Source organism: Garra rufa, unplaced genomic scaffold (assembly GCF_049309525.1).
Source record: "Garra rufa unplaced genomic scaffold, GarRuf1.0 hap1_unplaced_005, whole genome shotgun sequence".
Taxonomy (NCBI): domain Eukaryota; kingdom Metazoa; phylum Chordata; class Actinopteri; order Cypriniformes; family Cyprinidae; genus Garra; species Garra rufa.
The window spans coordinates 982494-1007642 of record NW_027394280.1 but is presented as its reverse complement, the minus strand read 5'-3'; the positions used below and the strand labels follow the sequence as shown (position 1 = coordinate 1007642).

General features: G+C 36.9%; 1 protein-coding gene and 1 non-coding gene across 2 annotated transcripts; both read left to right on the top strand.

Moving 5' to 3' along the window:
• The first annotated feature begins 11828 nt into the window (after positions 1–11828).
• Positions 11829–17021, top strand: LOC141312759 (uncharacterized). Its single transcript, XM_073832627.1, has 2 exons — positions 11829–12230; positions 14916–17021. Exons 1-2 carry the CDS (start codon positions 12032–12034, stop codon positions 16019–16021), a joined length of 1305 nt encoding a protein of 434 aa, XP_073688728.1. The 5' UTR covers positions 11829–12031; the 3' UTR covers positions 16022–17021.
• A 3207-nt stretch (positions 17022–20228) lies between these two features.
• On the top strand, positions 20229–20302 carry trnat-ugu (transfer RNA threonine (anticodon UGU)). The gene has a single exon. It is a non-coding gene; the product is annotated as a tRNA-Thr (tRNA).
• The last annotated feature ends 4847 nt before the right edge of the window (positions 20303–25149 follow it).

Genomic DNA, 25149 nt, shown 5'->3' with positions numbered 1-25149 from the left:
TTCGTAATAAACAAATAATATTTAAACAATGTAAAACAGAAAAAAAATCTTAAATGGCTACAACAATATATATCACCCTTTCTCGTTTCGTTTGATCTCTTTAAACTAATCTTTGCCGCTTTTTTGATAATTCTTTAAGTAAACATTTGCCGGTTTGGTGATTAAATAAACTCCCCCTTTAGACGTCCCCTTGAACTACACGCGACGCATCCTGTGTGTGTGTGATACCTGCGCTGCCAGTTGTCCGCACAACGAAGCGCTGCACTTTTGCACGGTTTCATTAAGGGTGGGTGAAAAATGGATTCTCCGATGCATCGCAATCCTCTTTTCAACGAGCTTGTGTTTTTTCCCGCATATGGCACGTGTGCTTGCTAGAGACACGGCGGGCTTCATTGCACAGAGTTTGCACTATGAGACGTGTGCGGATTGTTTGACAGTGTGTGCATCCACCCGCAGTGTTTTACTTTAGATATGCCTTCATTTCTGCCGGTTGTAATGCAGTACTAGTACTATTAGATGCACAAAACTCACGCACTGACAGACTTTCACTTTCTCTTTGTGTTTGTTCATCCTAAAAAGCTCAATTGCAGATGCGGTTAAATGCACTTGCATTTTCTAATACTTTTATATGAAACTTGTTTAAAGAGCAGGACAAAACATCTGATATATCGAAATAGATCTGTGCATTCATTGAAGCCTGTTAAAGCAGCCACTGTCATATGTTACTGTCTATTGTTTTAAAAAGTAGCCTGCTTATATATAAAAAAAAAAATAAAGTGAATTCTGCACGAATTAAATTTAATATAAAATCTAATTAAATTGAACCTTAATTTTAAGATGGCAGTACTGACATACAGAGATTACAAATGTAAACAAAAAGCATAGAAACTGCTATTTTACATATTGTTAAAATGTAAAGATTTATTTTCTTAACATTAATGAACTATAAAATAACTTTAATGATCAATATATAATTCATATTAATATTTTTATTAATTTACAAAGTATGAATGAATGAATGAATGAATGATGCATTTATATAGCGCTTTCATTGTGTATTGCCGTACACCCAAAGCGCTTTACAATCATATAGGGGATCTCTCCTCAACCATCACCAGTGTGCAGCATCCACTTGGATGATGCGTCGGCAGCCAAAGTACAACGGCGCCAGTGCGCTCACCACACACCAGCTACAGGTGGAGCCAATTCAATGAATGGGGATTATTAGGAGGCCATGATTGACTAGGGCCAGTGGAGGGAATTTGGCCAGGACACCAGGGTTACACCCCTACTCTTTTACGAGAAGTGCCATGGGATTTTTAATGACCACAGAGAGTCAGGACCTCGGTTTAACGTCTCATCCGAAGGACGGTGCCTTTTACAGTATAGTGTCCCCGTCACTATACTGGGGCATTAGGACCCACATAGACCACAGGGTGAGCACCCCCTGCTGGCCTCACTAACACCTCTTCCAACAGCAACCTAGTTTTCCCAGGAGGTCTCCCATCCAGGTACTGACCAGGCTCAGCCTTGCTTAGCTTCAGTGGGCAACCGGTCTTGGGCTGCAGGGTGAAAGTATGGTTTTGTACTTTTTAAAAAACTAATAGAGCACTATTTTAGTTTCCTTTCAGTATCCATTTTCAAAAACTATCGGTTAATTAATCGGTATCGGCCAGTGTGGTCCAACCTAGCTATCGGTATCGGTAAAAACCAATATCGGTCGACCTCTAGTTTTTTTTACCCTCTGTGTCGTAAAAGTAACAACATATTTTATTCATAATTTTTGTTTTATGCACTTAATAGTATTGAACGCAAAAATCGAAAATCGCATCGCAATATTTGCGATATAATAAACTGCGTCTTGTGTTATCTTTGATTAATATTTAAAGTTGTTTGATGACCTGAAATATTAAAGTGTAACAAACTTTAAAAAATTTTAATAATCAGGAAGGGGGCCAACACTTTTTCACACCACTGTAAAACAGACAAGAGTCCAACACAATCATAAAAACTTAACTCTCATACTTTGTTAAAAGCCAACGAGTAAAAATGAGTTTTAAGACTAGGTCCCCCGGTTTGTAACCTCATGTGAGGAAGAAACAAAAGTAAATGCTCAGTGGATCTAAATGCTCTTGTTGGAGTGTATAGCTGTATTAAGTCAGAATATGCTAGTCCATTTAGTGATTTAAACAATAAAACCAAAATCGATTAAAATCCATTATAACATGAACAGGAAACCAATGGAGAGGTGCCAAAATTGGTGTAATATGTTCTCATTTGTGTTCCTGTCAACATACCAGCAGCAGCATTCTGTACCAACTGCAAATGTGTGAGAGAAGCCTGGTTAATATCTAAACATATGTATAACTTTTTCTAAGTCACTTAAAGATAGAAAAGACTTCACTTTGGATAATTTCCTCAACTGAAAACAACTAGCTTTAATTACTGAATTAACCTGTATACCCAGTTTTCACTCCATAATAACACCCACATTTTTAACATTGGGCTTCACATATAATCTTAAAACACCAAGATCCAACTGAGAAGAGTCACAAGCACCTCTAGATCCAAATACCACAACTTTTCTTTTCTTCATTAAACTTTAAAAAAGATTTAGAGTCAACCAGGCTTAAATTTCTTGAAAACAGTCCAACAATGGTCCTTTCGACTTTGCATCTTTCCTTTTCAAAGGCAGATAAAGCTGAGAATCATCTACATAAAAATGAAACGAGATGCCAGACTTCCTACAGATGGACCCTACAGGAAGCAAATATATAGAGAACAGAACAGGCCCAAGAATGGACCTTGAGGAACTCCACATGAGAATGACGCTGAAGAGGATACCATTCCTACGCAGTACCCTTAAAACCAATGCAATTTTCTAATTGAGAAACCAAGATATTGTGGTCTACAGTGTCAAATGCCGCTGTAAGATCTAAAAGCAAGAGGAAAGCATAATTACCAAAGGCAGTAGCTAATAACAGGTCAGTAAAAACTTTTACAAGGATTTAAAACCTGACTGGAGCACTTCCTGAACCCCATGTAAATATAGAAAAGACAGCAGTTGTATTAATACAACCTTCTCTAACACTTTGGGAAGAAATGGCAGTTTTGATACAGGTCCAAATTTGCCTTTTTAATCAATGGTTCCACTATTGCATGTTTCAAATTCTGTGGTGCAACACCTGAGGTGAGACTGCTATTTATAATTCTCTAAATATTTAGTGTGAAATAAAAGTGTGAAGGGACAATGTCCATACAGTAAGAAGATGGTTTCATCTTACCAATAATAACTCCTAAAAAATAAAGAGACACAGGCTCAATCTGGTTAAAACTTTTTAACCAGATTGAGCCTGTGGTTTTATAACAGCTGTATCTTCTATCTCTAGTTTTTAAAACACTAAATTTAAATAGAAATAATAGAAACCAGACTACATTTTAACTGGGAAGAGGAACAGACATTTACTCATTTGAGCTAATAATTAGGACTGTATCAGTCAGCTTACATTTGATTTACATTTACTTCCAAGATAATAATGCACTTACAATACGGTTAATAATAATACATGTCACAGTTAATGTCCAACAACACATATTTTAGCTAAATGTATGTTTTCCTCAGAATACCTGAGGAAAACAACATCTCAAATGTATTTAACAGTTCAAATATATTTGCCATGGTGGATCAATCGATCTATAATCGACATTAAGGACTGCTTTAAGAACAAGCGTGCACTAGGGTTGTGACGATGAGGAAATTTCCCCACCGGTTAATCGGCACGTGACAACACCGGTAATACCGGTATCACCGTGGGGGTGGGGGTTTGCTCTTTTTTCTGCTTTTAAATAGCTTATAAATGCGTGCGTATTATAGCCTACTTTCACTTTCAGTTTTGCGGGAATTGGCAATTCAGCGTCAATTGTTTTAATGGACGACAATGAAACTACAAAAAAAAAAAAACTTTGAACCCAAAATATTGCCAAACAGGTGCTTTTGGACACTAAATCGTCCGCCATTCTCTTTCTGTAAATTCGACTCCTCGCACAGATAATTAACACGGCAAATTCACCATCAGCAATCACACTCCGTATCCAAGCACTACAAGAGAATCCCTTTAAATAGCCAAGCAGTCTTACCTTCATCATCTCTTGTTTTCAGCATCCCTCTCCCTGGGCAGGGGGAGTGCCCCGTGCTCGGCCAAACATGCTTAACTTTTACGCTTTTTATTATATGTAAGCGCAAACTCCTCACGTGATAAATGAAATATGACGCATTAATTATATTGCATGCTCTCGTCTTAAGTAAATTATTTAAAATAATATTTTCCATTCAAATCAAATAAATATTTAATAAAAAAACGAATACTTAAAAAAAAAATGGGGGGAAAAGTGATGTCACCGGTGTTGCGTCTTAAAACCAGTAACCGTCTATCGTGGCAAGCCTAGCGTGCACATCAAATTATCTTGACTCACTGAACCTGGGTCAAATGAGTGAGATTGTATTTAATGAAATGGTCATTTATGGTACCACTTTGACCCCAATAGATTTGTTTGATTATTTCAGGTCACGTTTTGGACTTTAATTCCAGCTTTTCTGAGCGTCTTTTTTGAAACAGCCCCCAGAGCTTGACATTAAGACTTGATATGCGCTTGTCCTTTAGACAGCTAAATCAATCATCCATTTGAAGAAAAAAGTAAAAAGTTATATGTAATAATAAATAAAAAAATAATTTGTTGTTCAAGTTATTTATTTACAAGCAATATTCTCATTACAATTTCATCAGCTTTAACATAAAAAAAGCATGTGGTATCTGTGGTATTTATCACATTAAATTGATGGATGTAATTTTGTATCCGGATTAATTTAGATGTAGCTTTAGTGTCCACTGGCTGTTTTATTTGCTTATCAAACACTTTAAATGACTAAATGTAGTCAGCATGCAGTAGCTAAATGTGATCACTTACATTTCAAGGTTTGTGCAAATGACTTTCACATTAATAATTTTCTTAGATACTTTTGCATAATTCGCCTAAGTGCTAGAAATCAATGGTTTTAATATTAGAAGCAGATATTGGGTTTAATGTTACTGAAAAATATATAATTGTTTTAGGCTAATTCCATATTATTGTTACAACTTAAATGCATGATCTCATAATGCATTGAAAACAAATGCTCAGTGTGAACGCAGGATATTGAAGGAAGCGTTAGTATTTGTCATGTGATCTCAACACTTCTGTCAAATGTCTTAACATTTCTACACTCGTGTGACATTTCTGTAGTGAATTCAGCTTTGAGAATGAAAACCAACCTGTTTGTTCCTCAGCATCTTCATGTTTGACTCTGAATGTTTCTTCACTCATGTCTTCACTCTCCTCTTTAATAAACTCCATCTTTGTTTGTTCCTCAGTATCTTCATGTTTAAATGTTTCTTCAGTCCTCATGTCTTCACTCTCCTCTTTAATAAATGCCATCTTTCTTTGTTCCTCAGTATCTTCATGTTTCAATGTTTCTTCAATCTTCATGTCTTCGGTCTCCTCTTTAATAAACTCCATCTTTATAATAGTGTGTCAAGTGGATCTCTGTTGATTCTCCAGGAGTTTTTCCTGTGTGTTTGTACACTGTGTCCTGTTTAAGATGAGAATAATAATAAAAAAATCAATGCAAACTAAATCCCTGGGCGCGTCTCAATCAGCTCCTAGTTCAGTAGTGCATTAGTAAGACAGTCGGAGAGTTAATAGACTTCTTTATAAAATGTATAAAATATACAAATTACCAAGAAGGTTCATATTTAGGTAAGTTATTTTTTTATTTAGATTTGGTATTCAATTACTTGCACATCATATCTAATTTATTACACTTTCATGAAATCATTCTCGGTTGTGATTCCCTCGTTTATGTTTGTTGTTGTCGTTTGTAGTTTGCGTGCCGCTGAATCGAATCACTGAATCATTTCACAAATGATTTGATTCAAATGATCCGGATTCTGAGTCTCTGGCTGCATCCGAAATCACATACTTCCATACTATTTAGTAGGCAAAAAGCAGTAGGCGAAGAAAAAGTATGCATGAAATCTCAAACACCACAAAAGAGTAGGCGAGATTTACCAGGATGAAGCACTATTTCTCGCAAGATTCAGGTGAACGTATACCTAAGTCTCGTTCGAATATGCCTACTTATCTACTACAGTGTTTCCCACACATAGACGAATCTGTGGCGGTGTGCCACAGATTAAATTCCTACCGCCACAGATTCAACACCGACCAAAAAAATAATAATAATAACAATAATAATGAAAGAGATTCAAAAATTAAAAAACCCACGCGATCATTTGTAAATGACAACGATTCCACATGTCTGTTAAACCTTTGAAAAGTCTTACCGGAACATTCAAATTTATATTTGCACTGCCGCTGACAGATAGAGCGGTCATCATGTTTATGTAAAAAAAAAAAAAAAGCTTTTTGGCAAAACAGCTTCACAAACAGTATTTTCAAATACCCAGTCGTTAATATTATCACAGCAATATTCTGATTAAAGGTCATAGTTTGGATATAAACACTGATGTGATGTCTATGGTAGAGATCAAATCAGAGCACGCCATTTTTTGAAAGTAATTGGCGCTTCAAGTAATGTTTGTGTCGATTGCTTTGTTTCGCCACTAGATGGAAACAACTGTTAAAAAATGTATTTGTCATTGACTACTAGAGATTGATTCAAAAACGCAGATTCATCCAGTTGTTTTTGTGAGCAAATCATTTTTTCATTCAAACCACTTTTTCATAAATTTAATATAAAAAGTTGGTGTATTAAATATATTCTTTTTTAAATATTATGCATTAAATTAATGATTCATTCAAATGAATTAAACACTTTTTAATAGACTGAAGCAATTAATATTTTGTCTCTTAGTTTGGAATTGCTAGGAAATCGTGATCTCTATTTAAAATAAAACGAATTTAAAAAAGCAAAACTAAATTAACCTTGTTAGGAAGCCCCGCAAAATAAGGTGCCCTAACAAAAGTTTTAGACTGTGCAGCAAGTAGGCTGTTGTATATGGTGCTAAATTAACGTAAAGTTCTGTGTAACCAATTATTAACATAAATTATTACACACACACACAACTCAAGTGTTCATTAGCATTAACAATCACAACAATTAAAGAGACAGAAACATCGAGAGCATCACAGATTTGTATTCACACACACCAAAAGTAAAAGAGATTCATTTACAAATGAACATTTACCTTTTTGCTGAATTTCCTAGGCAATAATTTCATTTCAACCAATATAATTGTCTTTAACAGTAATGACTGTCACACCAATGGACTGTCCTTGTGTTTGTTTTTGTTTCCATGTTCTCCTTGTACTTGTTTTTCCAGATGTTTTCTAATGCCTATATTTGTTTTTTTCTGTTCCTGTTTCCATTGATTTCAGATCTGTCTTGTCTTTCCTTTCATTTAGTTGAGTATTTAAGAGTGATCTGTTTGTGGTTTTCTCCTCTGATGTCTTACGTCCTTCAAGTGAATGTCTTCCTGTTGTTCTCCTGAGTTGTGTTTTAGTTTGTCCATTAAAGACTGTTTTAAGTTAGATCCTGCGTTTCCTCGTCTCCTCGTTTCCCGCTCCGTAGATTTGTGAAATATGACAATGGTATTGAAATGATAATAAATAGTAAATATCCAATCATAAATTTGCCTTAACAAATTGCTTAATGTACCTGTGTTAAAAGTAAATATTTCTTATTTGAAAGTACAAATGGTGATTATATAAACTTAATTCTTCAAGATTCTTTATACATAAAGGCAAATGTATACGCCTTTATTTATACCCAAACTTAGTCAACTGTGAGTATACATAGTACTTCATTACTATTTATGAAAAATATGAAAGATATTTAGATTATTTGCACATGTTTATTAAATCTTGATATTCTACATTATTTGGATTTTCATGATTTACAAGTTGTGTAAAATCATTAGAGTCAGGAGTGAAGGGTCAGCAAAGCAGACTCAGTGCCATGAATGGACTTAAAACCTGACTGAAATTTTCCGGGAGTACTTAGAAAATACCAAACACAAACTGTTTTAGTACCTTAGGTTAAAGAAACCACAGAATTAGGCTGATAGTTATTTAAAACAGATGTGTCTAAAGAATAATGACTGCAAAATACATTCAGAAAAGAGCATTAGAAACTCAGCAGAAAGATAAATGGCATTTGAATTTTAAAATAAATATATTTAGCTTTAGGAGTGTGTGAATATGAATGTGAAATGATGCTAAGTGTCATTGTCACCGGGGCGGACTGGGACTCGATCGAATGAATCGAATGCCCAGCCGCCCCTGTCTTTAACGCACCAACCACCGCGAGGAGCCGACACCACAGGCCCGCAACAGTTGGACGAAGCAGACAAAAGAAACGATTTTCCAAGAAATAACAATCTTTATTGAACACTATTTATCAATGAACTCAGACGTAATGAACTTCAACGTTTTCCAGATCTTCTTCCCACTACAGATAGATGACTTCGTCAGTGCACAGTAATGGAACAGTAATCCAACAGCTTACTTCACCAGCAATGCTGCATACTTCCGGACTCAGACGGTAGGTAGGGAGGTGAGATTCCTTTTCAGTACAGGATACTTCAGTTGGTGCACAATAGGGAGGCAGTGGTTGACGAGCTTTCTTCACCAGCAATGCTGCATACTTCAGGACTCAGACAGTAGGGAAGGAAGGTAAGGATTCTTCTCAGTACAGGATACTTTCGTCTGTGCATAATAGAGAGACAGTAGTTTAAAAGCTTACTTCACCAGCAATGCTGCATACTTCCTCAACTTAGACATTAAGCAGGAAGGTAAGGATTCCTCTCAGTACAGGATACTTCCGTCGTACTCCACCAGCAATGCTGCATACTTCCTAACTTAGACATTAAGCAAGAAGGTAAGGATTCCTCTCAGTACAGGGTACTTTCGTCGGTGCACAATAGGGAGACAGTAGTTTAAAAGCTTACTCCACCAGCAATGCTGCATACTTCCTAACTTAGGCATTAAGCAAGAAGGTAAGGATTCCTCTCAGTACAGGGTACTTTCGTCGGTGCACAATAGGGAGACAGTAGTTTAAAAGCTTACTCCACCAGCAATGCTGCATACTTCCTCAACTTAGACATTAAGCAGGAAGGTAAGGATTCCTCTCAGTACAGGATACTTCCGTCGTACTCCACCAGCAATGCTGCATACTTCCTAACTTAGAAATTAAGCAAGAAGGTAAGGATTCCTCTCAGTACAGGGTACTTTCGTCGGTACACAATAGGGAGACAGTAGTTTAAAAGCTTACTTCACCAGCAATGCTGCATACTTCCTAACTTAGGCATTAAGCAAGAAGGTAAGGATTCCTCTCAGTACAGGGTACTTTCGTCGGTGCACAATAGGGAGACAGTAGTTTAAAAGCTTACTCCACCAGCAATGCTGCATACTTCCTCAACTTAGACATTAAGCAGGAAGGTAAGGATTCCTCTCAGTACAGGATACTTCCGTCATACTCCACCAGCAATGCTGCATACTTCCTAACTTAGAAATTAAGCAAGAAGGTAAGGATTCCTCTCAGTACAGGGTACTTTCGTCGGTACACAATAGGGAGACAGTAGTTTAAAAGCTTACTCCACCAGCAATGCTGCATACTTCCTAACTTAGGCATTAAGCAAGAAGGTAAGGATTCCTCTCAGTACAGGGTACTTTCGTCGGTGCACAATAGGGAGTCAGTAGTTTAAAAGCTTACTTCACAGCGATGCTGCATACTTCCAGGCCTCAGGCAGAGAAGAGGTTAATTGTATTTCATCAGTATTGTTGTATACTCACAAGGCTCAGGCAGACGAGAGGTTAATAATATTTCTTCCAGCGTAGCTGTGGACTTACAGGGCTCAGGCAGAGAAGAGGTTAATATTATTTCACCAGCGTAGCTGTATACTCACAAGGCTCAGGCAGTGAAGAGGTTAATAGTATTTCTTTCCATAAACGTGTAAGCAGGGGTTGGGCCACTTCTCAGCAAAGACACACCACACTCGTGTTCACTTCAAATCCACAGCAATGAATCCATGTATATCAATGAGACAAAAACACTGCAATTCACTCACACAATAGGGCTGATCCGAGCCTCAATCCATCCGTTCCATTCACGTCGGGGATATTCAGTTCTCGATTCCTCTTCAGCACACTCTGAAACACATAGCTTCCCCACCAGTAAGATCTACATTCACTGTATCTTCTTCAAGCTTTCTGAATGTTGGAAAGATGGAATCCATTCACTTAACTTTCTCTCTCTCTTCCCAGCCGAGATCCAATCAATAAGTTCATCCAGTAGACGTTGATGGACGATTTCCACTACCGACAAATTTCCACAAACAAACTTGTCTCTGGAGCTGCCCTGGCACAACCAACTTCTCTCCCCGAAAGCAAACCCTCCCCCCAGGAAAACACCCGTCAGGAAACTCTCCCAGAAAACTCTCCCCAAGAACTCTCCCCGAAAAACTCTCCAAGAACTCCCCCCGAAAAACTCTCCCCAAGAACTCTGCAGAGGCTTCTCTGAATGGTCCTTTTATGTGTGTCTCATGAAGCACACACACCTGCCGTGTGTTAGCGCTAATCAGGCCGGCCAATGTTTCTCCCACAACCGGAGTTAGAGTGAGATGTGTCGCACCCAAATCATTCCCTCTGGAAACTCGTACCTCGTCAGTTAAAAAAAAGGTTCCGCTCACTGAGCGTTTTTGTCACCCGTGACATCATCTTTTGTCTTTTAATGGCTGTTGATGTTTCTGCCTCATTTCTTTAATTGGTGTCTTTGTTTCTGATCAATATCTGAGTTAAATATGAATACAGAGGCTGAAGGTGAGACTTTTCCTGATCTCTGTGATAATGAGTCTATAGTTCTGCTGATTGGATTAGAGTCGCTGAAAATCTGGGCAAATTCCTGTAACTGCTTACATCCTTTGAATATTTTATCTTCTAATGACGATCCTGAAATCTGAATAAAACTACAGTGATTGAGTGTTTAGTCAGTCTGGATGACTGCAGCGTCACACAGTAACATCTCAATAAAGATCTGATGAAGATTCACTCAGTCTCCTGATCTTCTCTTCTGAGTTTACTACAGCTCTAACTGGATGTTGCAGGTATTTTGGTTTCAAAACTTTTAACTTCACTAAAATCATAACTCTAATATAACATGAATGCACTTCTAAAGATTGAGTTTGTAAAGCAGGTATTGTATCTTGTATTTATTAACTGAACTGTTCACTGTTAAAAGGGAAGATGAGGAGTAACAACTGAATATGTTGACATGGTTTTTGCCAATTAAAGATGCAGAAAAGGTCATAATCAAGTTTAATAAAGGAATGGCAGAGAGGATGGGAAAAGGAAATCAAGACACATTTTTCTGTTCAATCTAAAGTTAGAAACAAATGTTTTTTACTTGTCCATCCTGTAGGGATTCAGTTAAACTGTAGAGTTTGGGGCATTGTGGGTTTAATACTTTTTCGTATATAGTAGGAAAGCATATTTTTCTCTTTTTTTTCTCCTTTAATATTCACTCACAAAGACTGTTGATGCTGATCAAATACCATGATGTGAGTCTTAATTTGAAGTCATTTTCATTTATTTGTGCAGATCGGCTTTTTTTAAAGAAAATAAAAAATAGCGCACATTGTAGACACACAAAGTCATTCCCCATAATATTTTCCCTCCTTTCAGCGCTTCTCACTCCAGTCCAGCGGGTGGCACTAACACACACACACTTCTGTTTGACAAACACCATTAAACCTAAGAAGAAAAAGATTAGTTTCACTGCTCTCTGTTGTTTTGTTGTGATTCTGTTTTAGTTCAGCCTGTGAGAAATGAAGTTTCTGTAAACAGAAAAAAAAAACAGTTTTTGAATCCAGTCAGTAAATACCTGTAATATCCTCATCTTCACAGCTGTGACTAGGTTTGGAAGCGAGCAGGAATATCTGGAGAAGTATCTGCTGATCTGAGATCTGCTGCTGTGAAGATGGAGTTTGTTAAAGTGGAGAGTGAGGAGAACATGAGTGAACTAGAAACCTGGAGAATAAAACAAGAGGAACCAGAACTTTTGAGAATAAAACTGGAGGAACCAGAACCTTTGAGAATAAAACAAGAGGAACCAGAACTTTTGAGAATAAAACAAGAGAAACCAGAACTTTTGAGAATAAAACAAGAGGAACAAGGAGGTTGGTGTTTAATCTTCATTCATCTTTAATGACTGTTTGTGGTACATTATTTCAAAGTTTTATTAATACTGAGTTTCAAGCTGCTTTAGATTTAGTAAATTGTAATAGAAACAATATTTAAAGCAGATCAGTCTGTTAAAGTATAGATGGGGCAGCAAAAGCACTTCCAGATCTAGTAAGAAACATTTAAATTCTGCATAGGGATGCATCGATATGTATCGACCGATCACCTGCGCGTTTTGTCAGTAAAGCCGGTTCTGTACTACACACAGCCGTTGTTTACCGACGAGCTGCGCAAATCAATGTTCATTATCAGCGTGTATTATCTGTAGAATATACGGCTCAACGTGAAATCACGCACCTGATGGCATTTACTGCTGATTACAGAACCGGCTTTACTGACAAAACGCGCAAGTGATCGGTCGATACATATCGGTGCATCCCTAATTCTGCACAGAATTTTTGGTAACATTTTCTATGAAGCCCCTATTTATAATACATTATAAAGTATTTCTAAGGCATTGTAATGAATGCATCATAAAAAATAAAAAAATAAATAAATCTTATAATATGTTCTCAAATAATCATAACAATTACAATATACTAAAGTACTTGAGTATTTGGGGTTCTAACTTTTAAGATTATGATTATTTATTAGACACAATGGGCGGCTAATTAAATCTACGCAATTTTTAATGGACTATATCCTATTACAATTTTTTTTTTTTTTTTTACATTATATTTCATTTTATTATGATAGGCCCCCTGGTCTACTGACTAGAAGCAACTTTCCAACTACACTAACACTCCTTTATTAATAGTATTATTCAACTTAGGTTAAGGTTTGGCTAGGTAGAAGGTTCACAAACTTGCAAAGTTACATATCAGTTTTGTCTTTTGGGGAACCATTAAAATACAGTGTTAGAATATATTTAGCATACTACTAATAATAATTATTGCTAGCTGTCATGCAGTTGAATAGTTACTTATCAAAAGCTGTCTAAAGGGTACCATCAAAATAATCTAACTAATAATACAAACGTGTCATGTTATCCATTCATCTGATACATTAACTTTTGGCTCTTTGATAGATATAATTATTGTTATTATTATTAATACTTATAAGTGCTCTTTTTATGCTTCCAGTAAAGTGACATGCGTAACGTGGTAATATATGAGACTTATGTTATAACTATGAGGAGATAATCACACGCTTAAAAGCTATAACCGCAAATAAATAAAAATTACAATACATTAAAACAGTTTTATGATACAACATACTATACATTTTTTTTATAATGCACTATGAATTCATTATAGTGCCTTAAGCATACCCTTATAATGCATTATAAATACGGGCTTTAAAGAAAGTATGCTGAATTATTTTATGAACAGATCAAACACGGCTGATGCAGAAACAGTGTTAGCTAAAGTCATGTCCAATGCTATTACATCATTAGTTTCAGGGTTTGGACATTTTGGGAGAGAAATTCAAGAACTTTTCAACGAAATTGAAATTTTGCATGCCTCCCGACTCAAGTTTAGTGCTTTGCTGTCAAATGTGTCTTACCAAGAAATAAACATGTAATATTTTTTAGTAACTGCGCTTAAACATTCAAAACAATAGTAATCTTATGGTTGACTTGTTATTCACTTTTTAGCATCAAATGGTGATGTGTTTATGCATTTTGAGGTTTAAAAACATGTTATTTTCCACATACTGTACATTATTGTTGCTCCTCTCTGCCCTCCCTTTCTGAAACGCTTTGATTTCCACAAAACTCACTGTTGATGGAAACCCAGGTGTTTTCTGATTGGTCAGCTATCCGTGCTTTGGAATTGGCCGGATACCTCAAGCGTGTGTTGGAAATGTTACACCCCTAACCATGTTGTGATACCATTTCTTGGCGCATCGAGACAGAAATGATAAAACCCATTATAAACTAGGCATTTGTTGCATACGTGCAAACTCGTGTTTGAAAAGTCAGTACTGAATTCTTTAAATATGAAAACGTACTTGCAGGCCATCAGTCAGATGCACAGACTGTTCATGCAACATTGTGATTGGCCCACTTTATGGGCATAAGGAGCTCCAGGTGTGTGTTCCTGTTGTGTATGCACTTCGATGGATTAAATGCAGAGCACAATTCACCATACTTGACTGTTTCTCTTTCAACTGGTGCAAAACTATTTCCTATTCCTAAAGTGTAATTATAATATTACTAAAGTTTTTTACAGAAAAAGTTTAGTGATTTATGAGTGAACATCCTGTGACAGTCAGTTTTGGGTTGTTTTCCATTTAAAAGATCAGTGGAAAATCCCATTAATAAACTGCCCCCTAAATAAAAACTCAGAAGTTAATTTTTTTTTTATTTGATAGATAAATGGGGAGTTTTTTCTCTTATTTTCCCTCATCACTTTGAATTCAATTTGATGATTTTTATCCCCTAGGATACATAAAATAGTAGAGATCAGTCTATATAGATTTCCTAAACACTATCATTAGATTATCTGGATTTTTTTATTTCTATTAATTGTATAAAGGCCAACTTAAACACTGTAGGAAACCAGCCGACCAGGATCGGGTTTGGACACCATGGTATAGGATCTAGCATTTCTATGATGCCAGTTGCTTTGTGCCATTAAACTGGGGTTAACGTTTATTTCTTTGTTTTTCCACCGTAGACCTAACAGCGCTGAAAGAGGAGAAGGAAGTACTGAATGAAACCGAAGAGAAAGATCAGTTTGAGAATCTTCATAATTTTGTATCTGGGGGAAAATCAGTTTGTTCCTTAGAGTCTGCAAATACTTCTAAACAAAAAAGAGCACAAAATACAGGAACTAGGAGTAATTTCACTTGCTTTCAGTGTGGACACAGTTTCACTCTAAAAGAAAACCTTAAAAGGCACATGAGAATTCACACTGGAGAAAAGCCTTACACATGCAAACAGTGTGGAAAAAGTTTCAGTCAAAAAGGACACTTTAACATTCACATGAGAGTTCACAATGGAGAGAAGCCTTACACCTGGAGAAAATGTGGAAAAAGTTTCTGCAGAAAATTAAATCTTAAAAACCACGTGTGTATTCACACTTTGGAGAGCCTTTTTAACTGCCAACAGTGTGGAGAAAATTTCACTCGTAAAGAAAGCCTTAACAAACACATGAGAATTCACACTGGAGAGAAGCCTTACACGTGCGAACAGTGTGGAAAGAGTTTCGCTCATAAAGTAAACCTTAACACACACATGAGAATTCACACTGGAGAGAAGCCTTACACATGCAAACAGTGTGGAAAGAGTTTCGCTCATAAAGAAAACCTTAACACACACATGAGAATTCACACTGGAGAGAAGCCTTACACGTGCAAACTGTGTGGAAAGAGTTTCACTCAAAAAGGATGCCTTAACAGACACATGAGAATTCACACTGGAGAGAAGCCTTCTACATGCAAACTGTGTGGAAAGAGTTTCACTCAAAAAGGATACCTTAACAGACACATGAGAATACATGCTGTAGAGAAACCTTACACATGCAAACAGTGTGGAAAAGGTTTCTGTGGAAAATCAAAACTTAAATACCACATGCGTATTCACACTTTGGAGCGCTTTTTTACCTGCCAACAGTGTGGAGAAAATTTCACTCGTAAAGAAAGCCTTACCACACACATGAGAATTCACACTGGAGAGAAGCCTTACACGTGCAAACAGTGTGGAAAGAGTTTCGCTCGTAAAGCAAACCTTAACAGACACATGCGAATTCACACTGGAGAGAAGCCTTACACGTGTGACTAGTGTGGAAAGAGTTTCACTCAAAAAGTAAGCCTTGGCAAGCACATGGAGATTCATAATCAAAAGAAGCCTTATTAAGGGTTCCAAATGGAATCCTATACAGGGCTTCTACAATGCAATTCTAATTCACATTTTAAAGCAATGTGTTTTGTCCATGGTACACTTTACCGTGTCAACTTGAAAAATGGACTATGGACAAATAGACTCTTGTCTACGGTGTAAGAACTTCACATTTGAATGTCATGAATTGAAGAGAGATCTCACAGGAAGTGCACTGTTTTTTGGTTGAAGCATAAAAAAGGACACTGTTAGCATTTTAACATCAGTGTGTATGGATTTAATTTGCACACATCAGTTACTTGCTCATTTCTAGTACCAACATTGGCGGTTTTGAGGAAGGCTTTAATAGTCATATTTTGGAACCATTCCTAAAGGACTGTATTAGGAATTGTCTTTTAGGATTGTCTTGTAGACCTTTTTTCTGAATGCGGAAGTCACGCCTGACTAAATTTTTAGCATTTTCTATGTCTCATGTCAAAGTAGCGTATAATCCGAGCTGTTAATCTAATGTTAAACCTATAAAAATGTTTTTAAAAAGCACATTGCTCCCTAGCACCATCACTTTGCAATGACCATCATTTGTCATTGCCTCACTTTTAGGTTTAAACTTTATTGTAAAACATTCATTGTTGAATAAAAAAAAAACTGTTACAAATTATTGTCCTATTTTTCTTACAAAAAAAAAAACAAGAGTAATAATAATAGTCGGACATACGTACATAATGTGGCTGCGTTCGAAAGCGCATACTGGATGAGTAGGTACTTAATTTCAATAAGTACTTACTTAATGATCGCTAAAAGAGTACGTACTCTACAGCCAAATCTCGTTGAGTATGGATTTGATCTGCACGTCTTCCGCCATGTTGACGTTATCATGTGACCAACGACGTTATAACAAGTGCAACAACTTAACATATAGCGACAGGTTTAATTCATCTTTCTATAAATATTTTGATATTGATGAAATTTGTTCATTTTGTGATCATGTTGAAGAAACAGCTGTTCTTTTATTGTGATTGTAGTATAACATATGTTTTGGGTTCATTTAGGTTTTTGTATTTTTTAATTCTAAAATAAATATTTTTTGTCAGGAAAACCCAAATTCTTTATTTTTTGAATATGTTTTTTTTTTGTATTCAAAATTGTTTATCCACACGCAAAACTAGCCTAAATTCTTGTTGAATTTCTCTTTTCATCCCTGAGGCTTAACAAAAACAACAAATCCATTTTTTGATAAACTATAATGTTAATAATTTGATTCAGAGATATTTAATCATATTTCCGTGTATATAATCGCATTCTTTGATGTGAGCAAGCCTAATAGTTATGTTTTCAGGTTTTTTCATTATGATTGTTCATTGTTAAAGATAAATACCATCTTTCCCTGAACCTGTAATAATAAGTTATGTTTTATAATAATAAAAAGAAAATAAGCACAACAGATGCTCAAATAACTCATAGCATCAGTAACACAATGACCCTACCTTGTACATCTTCCTCCATGTTTGCAATATCTGCACAAAGGAAACGTGGATCAGCTGCTCGAAGATCTTGTGTTTGGTGCATAACAAAATAATAAACGATTCTAGCATTAAAAAGTATAATAAATAAAGGTAAAATCATAATAAAATAATAATAATAATAATAGTAGTCAGTCCAGCCCATGGTATTTTCTTTTATAACCGACCTGGCCCCCCATTAAAGAAAATAAAAATATGTGGCCCGCTCAGAAAAAAGTTTGGGGACCCCTGCTCTAGATGCTCTCGCTGGCTCTGGGCTCATTGATGATGAAGAGGCCACAGCAACATCTGGTCCAGATGAGGCAAAGGGCAGGTGGAGTGATGGAGGGTCTCATCGATGGCACTAGACTATTTATTTCCAGGATGCTGCTGTGGATTTCTCCTTTCTCACTGCACACACCAGTCTGCAGACATTTCAGATCATACAAAGATGCACAAATACAATACAAAAGCTGTCATTTTAACAGCACAATGTCATCAGATCTCTGTATTAGAACTAACAAACAAAATGAACAATCTTTATATTAAGTTTCAGATTTTACTTTTTTTCCTGTAAATGCTGCTGTCATCTTTTTTTTTCAGGTCCTGCTCCACCACAAAATATCTGCAACAAAGGCACAGAAATCAAGAATCAGAAAAGTGGTGTAATAGCTCTGCTTAATTTATTTTTTTATTTTTTATTAAATATTATTAATAAACTGCAACTTAAGGTTTAAAATATGTTTTATTGATGTCTGTAGTGTACTCACTCAAAGCCTTTGATGGCAGCACTGCTTTATCAGTCATTCTTCACCTGACAAGCATACTTGCCTCATCTGTCCCTGTAACATCCAGCCAAGATTCAGTTCCCTCTGATTCGTGTGCTCAATACTACATTTATGAGGTAGCTGTTGTGTTAATTGGTTTATCATCAAATTCAAATGCTCCTGAATTTATCAACAGTACTATTAGACAAATGAAACAGATAACTCATGTTTAGTTACTATATGTACATGTGTTTATTTACATAACATTAATCTAAAGCAGTGTTGGCAACAGTGAATTCTACATTAACTCAAATAATGTCCATCACTCATTTAGATGTCTGTTTCGTGTTGTGATGGGCTCATTTAATTCTCTCAGAACTTATTCCTGTCCGTTGTTAAACATTTAGTAATCATATTTAAGATGTCTATGGTAGCTATACGTAATAAAACGTGTTTTACAGCGAGATCAGAAATATACTTTAGCATTACTGTCTAACGTCTTGGCACCTTATGCAAATCAACAGTTTACGATACAGTAGCTCAACAAATATGATTTTAAGACAGTGAACCGTGTTTCGGTTTGCACCCTGGTCGCGTTTTGGCCTCCTGTGGCCTCCTGGGATTGAAAAGTGTGCATCAGATGAACACTTCAGAATCTGGGCTGAAGCAGTAGGGATTTCTCGCCTACTCTTATGAATACTGAGGTTTCGAAGGTACTTCTTTCTTCACGTACTCTTTTTCCCTAATATATAGTAGGTAAGTAGGCATATTCGAACGCACTTTAAGTATACGTTTGTCCGAATCTAGTGAGAATTAGTCCACTCGCCTACTAATTCTCGCCTACTCTTTTATGAATACTGAACATTCAAACATACTTTTTTCCTCGCCTACTGCTTTTTACCTACTATATAGTATGGAAGTATGCGGTTTCGAACGCAGCGCCTCTCTTTTAAGCGTACCAGCACCTTTCCCGCCTCTGGATGTTTTGACCCTCTGAGTCACCCTCCCGACAGCCTTGCTTTTGATTTGACGCCATGGCTTAGTTGGTTAAAGTGCCTGTCTTGTAAACAGGAGATCCTGCGCTCGAATCCCAGCGATGCCTTTGGTTGCGCGCCACAATACAGCCGACGTCGTGCTTTACCAAAAAAATGGGCAGCGAATGGGGACACAGAGGAGCTTGAGTTGTGATTTTTGCCATTTTCTTAAGCCCATCATGCGCAGTGTTGCAATCGGACAGCAGAAACCATTTGGAGGCCTCCTGTTCCCAGCGTAAATTGTTTTTTAAAAAAAAGTCAATCATATTTAAAAGGTAGCAAAACATGCCCAAGAACCAATTCAGTGAGGTATGGCAATAACTGTCTTGCATCAAGTGGAGGAAGCAGGACGTACAAAGTGTTTATTCATGCATCGTCTAAGCCGCCATCCCCACGATTAACATGTGGGTTGGCGCCGTGGCTTAGTTGGTTAAAGCGCCTGTCTAGTAAACCGGAGATCCTGGTTTCAAATCCCAGCGGTGCCTTGCAAATGGCAGCTTGGATCTTTTTTCCCTCCCTTGGACCTGAGGCCCTTACAGTGCCTCTGCCTTTCAAACAACACTGGGTACTGCAATTGTTCAGAGACCCGAGGGCCTGTCCTTCCTGCAGAGAGAGAACGCGCTCTTTTACTGTTGGACGGTCACAGACCTGGAAGGTCAGCCTGGGTTTGAATCCCAGCAATGCCTCTGGTTGCGCACCACAATACAGCCAACGTCGTGCTTTACCAAAAAACAGACGGCGAAATGGAGACACATAGAAGCTCGAGGACAGCGGGCAGCTTGCCTTGCAACACTACCCTCTCACGTGCTTTTGAAGGATAGCATCGTAGGCTAACGGGTCCCACCAAGGAGGCGCCGTGGCTTAGCTGGTCAAAGCGCCTGTCTTGTAAAGAGGAGATCCTGGGTTCAAATCCCAGCGGTGCCTTGGGCGGTTTTCCAGTCCAGCAAACGCAAGCTTTTCCGATAGCGAGTGGTTAATTTTGCAAAACACAGTTGTCGGCAAACGCCTTAAAGCTGTCCAGCGCCCGATCAGCCAACGCCTGGCCTCTTCTCTGGAAGCCTGGATTGTCAGAGTCGCCCTCCCGGAGGGCTAATGTGCTGCCCGGCTAGTCTAGTAAACAGGAGATCCTGCGTTCGAATCCCAGCGATGCCTTTGGTTGCACGCCACAATACAGCCAATTTTCAATACAGCTTTCAAAGGGCTTTACAAGTTCCCAGTGACCCTTATTCCTTGGATGGGATGATGAAGAGCCCTTTGAAGCTGCATTGACAATTAATTTTGGACCTTCAACCTGTTGGCTCCCATCGAAATATGTAGAAAAAATCCTGGAAGGTTTTCCTCAAAAACCTTTTTGACAGAAAAAGAGACATAAGCATCTTGAATGACAGAGGGGTGAGTGAATTATCAACAGGAAATATTTGTGTCAGAATTGATCTAAAAACTGAATAAATACAAAACCAACACATATACAAAATTATCAAGACTTAACAATTTTATTAGTTTCAGATGTAAATTTAGATTATTGAATTTTCGCTACTAGTTATTCAAGTTATTATAGTTATTATAACTATACTAGTTATTTCTATCTCATCCACATCATTTTATTTTAATCCACAATATTCTACTGACTCCCATGGGCTCCAAACACAGTGGTGTCCAAAATTATTAGAACACTAGTATTTTTACCAGCTAAAAAGGATTTTAATTCAGTCATGTTTATCTTTTGCTGTAGTGTTTCAATGGGTAATTTATTTTATATTTCTAAACATTAATTTTGCCATTAAATGTAATAATCCAGTAAGACTTTTGTTTGACAACAGCCAGTGCTCCAAACAGAGATCTGATCTTATCATCATCCATTCTGCACAGAATGACAGAACAAACTGAGACAGATTGAATCTAGAAGAACTGTGGCAACGTCTCCAAGATGCTTCAAGAGGCCCACCTGCAAACCTGAAAAACTATCCGCAAGTGCACCTAGTGCAAAAGCTGCTTTAAACACAGGATGATGGTCACACCAAATGTTGATTTAATTTAGTTAAAAGAAGTTAATTGATAAAGAAAACATTTATGATATTTTTATCAACATTCTCATTTTACAGAATTTGTACACAAGTGAAAAATACTATGAACTTCCCTTTAAAAATAAAATTAATGTTAGTGTGTCTTAACGTTAGAAATGAATACTTACTTCCTCTGAAGATCATGTATTAGAAGATTTTCATTCCCAAATCTTCAGGATCATAAGGAGGAAACACACACACAAGCATTCAATTAAATTAAAATGAATTTGTTTGATAAGACATTATCTACTTACTGACAGACATGGGCTTACGAAAATGTACTCACCAGCTCCATACCAAATCTGCACAGCTGATCCAAAATCCTGGTTTACATATAGTATTCTTCTCCATGGAGTCCAATGATCATACTTTCAGGTCCTCTCTCTGTCAGATGAGTTCACATAACAGTGTTCTTAGGTTAAGTTACTCATTTTGAAGTTCTGTCACATTTTGTGAGTTTGATCTTAAAACTAGCATGGGTGCACGATATGACTATATTATTTCACAATAGTAATATATCACAGTATAGTTATTTATAATATTGTATTTCATTCAACATACGATCAAAGTAGCAAATTGACGTTACAAACAATAGGACTAATACAAAGGCAAGTTAAGTACATTTAATGATTTTCTCTTTAGTATTTTGTTGCTTGATTATAATTAAGACCGACTGCTTGTAACGATAGGCTTAATTATACTGATGTAACTTTAAAATCCAGTAACTGACACCTAACTTGGTTTGTTAATCTGGACTCAAAACATTAGCGACTGTATTTAGGTCAATTACATCTTAAGTAAACTGTCTGTATTTGACTATTCAAGTGAGGTGCAGATTTCTTTCACTACATATATTCGGCAAGATATAAATATAACATTACCGCCTAGCCGCAGCTAACAAAACACAGTAACACACACTGGTAGGATACTAAGATATGTAACGTAGACTAACTATGTACACTTTTCGTCTTTTATCGCACGCCATTGACCACTCCTCCGTTGTTGAAAGCCTGACAAGCATGTTTGTGTGATCATTCTCTGGGAGAATACCTATTGCACAGTACACACATTGATTGATGTCTTTTGGACCAATAGTTTTTGAGAAAAGTGGGGAAAGGCACCTCCTCCGCACGTAGGGCTGGGTATCGAGTTCGATACTTTTTAAGCACCGACTGAATTGTCTCGATACTATCGAGTATCGAAAAAATCATTTTCGTTCGGTACCAAATTTCGATACCCAAGGATATAATCTTGTCAACGTCAGTGAGCTAGAAAACGTGCGGTATCTTTTACTTGCCCAGATCAAATGCTGGTGATTAGCTGCGGCGAGGCTGCCTTGAAAATCAATAGTTTATGGCGGTCAAGCCCACTCGCCCAGAGCTTGTCAAATGTGAGGCTGTAATGTACACTATACTTTAAAGCATAGCATAAATTTAACACAAACGATGTATAAGAGATCAAAAGTATTTCTACAATATGCCAATATTGACGGCAACAGCGTGCGATGCAATATTTGTAAAAAGGTTATCGCGTCCAAGACTGGCAAAACGTCAAATATGAGAAAACACCAGACAACATTCTGTCGGATACAATTATGGCGCCTCAGTCTCAATTTAGTCTCAGTATAGGTACAACGCAACATACATTCACATCAAACGATAACTCAGAGTTGCACTCAGGGGCATCATTTTCACTGGGGACACGCTTTTCAAAATCCCGTTTGTGTCCTCCCACTTTCAAAAGGTTTTGTTAAAGTAATCTCTTGTATTGTAGAATGCACGCTCATCACCGCCGAGTTTCGCTGGATCGTTGAAACGAAACCAAAAGTAACACGCGCACACGCATTTAAAGCAATTTTAATACCCCACTCTAGTTTAATACACCACTAAGAAAGAACTGTGTCGTTTATTTTTTGTTATTTATAATATATTTTGTCATTTATTTAGATTTTAATCTAAATGCAGTGGTTGCCTCTAATTTAAATGTCTGTACTTATAATAAACATCTTGTTCATGTACTCATATTATCATTCATTCTTGTCCCTTGCTTAAGGTGTAAACTAAATATTTTAAAAGGCTTTCAGAATCAGCCCATTTACTTGTAAAACATCAGCAATCAAAATCGACCATGAAGAATCAATATCAGTGCTACATGCTAATTTTTCTGAAGAAGAACTGTTGAGTGATTTCAGGTGATCTTAAAAGGTTAGTTCACCAAAAGATGAAAATTCTGTCATTAATTACTCACCCTAATGTTGTTCCAAACCCATGAGACCTTTGTTTATCTTCAGAACACAAATGAAGATCATTTGGATTTAATCAAAGAGCTTTCTGATCCTCCTATATTTACTGGATATGCATTTTCAATGCCCAGAAAGGAACCAAAAACATAGTCAAAATAAGTCAATGTGAATACTTCTGTGTGCAAAGTAAACAAAATTCAAAGATTTATATTCAAAGATTTATCCATGGGAGGATCAGAAAGCTCTTGGATTAAATCCAAAATATCTTCATTTGTAGATAATGACAGAATTCAAATTTTTGGGTGAACTAAACCTTTAAGCAGCAGTGAACCTCACAAATACTTAAATCTGATTGAGTTAAAACTGTTTGAACTTTATTATAAAAACATTCACTGATATATTGTGTTAACTACACTTTGTTCATTTTGTGCTTTTGTTCCTTTGTTTATTGGTCTTAGAGATAAGCCTGATGTGAAAGTGTCACAAACATCCTGAAAAGTAATCTTGTTAAAATACATTTCTTAAAATAAAATTATAGAAAAAAAGTATTGTTCGGAACCGGTATCGAATTCAGGGTATCGGTATCGAACATTTTGGAATGATACCCAGCCCTATCCGCACGTGTACGGAAGATGATAAGCATTAACGATGTTCCGTACAGGCTTACGATGGTGTTCCGTACAGTGTGCGCATCTTGATTTCAATGACAAAAATGAACATTTAACGGATCAACAGTGTGCCATTTATTTGTTTTTACTGAAGAAAACAACATTTAAATTAATAAGGAAGGTGAGTACCCTTTTATTTGTTTAAAAGTCAAGTTATTTGCTACTTAAATAAGCTAGATGACCACGCGAGCTAGGCCTGATCGTGTCGCAATATTATGGCATATGGGTTAAGAACCATGTGAAACGTTAGTAAATAGCATTAAGTTAACATACCATGTGTTTCTGAAGATAAACAAGGACAAACAATTTGAACTGATTTAAAATATTTAATGATTAACCAATTTGAAAACTTTAACACACATAAATGAACAGGATACAGGTGTGTGTGTGTGTGTGTGTGTGTGTGTGTGTGTGTGTGTGTGTGTGTGTGTGTGTGTGTGTGTGTGTGTGTGTGTGTGTGTGTGTGTGTGTGTGTTTGTTTACAACTATTTACATTAAACACCAAACTGACAATAGTATAACTGCAAATAACATTGATTTTCAGTGTGCACTATGTACATTTGTGTGTGTGTGTGTGTGTGTGTGTCCCCACAAGGATAGGAATACCAGTAGATTTTGACCTTGTGGAGACATTTCTCAGGTGAGTGTTTTATGTTGACAGACAACATTTATGGCACAGCCAGTCGGTGTCTGGCACTTCCTCCACTTCTGCACACACCAAGTGGAACCACAATTGGCACAGATCACACTGGAGCCATTCATCAATGGCCTCATCTTCTGAGCCAGGTGGGACCACTC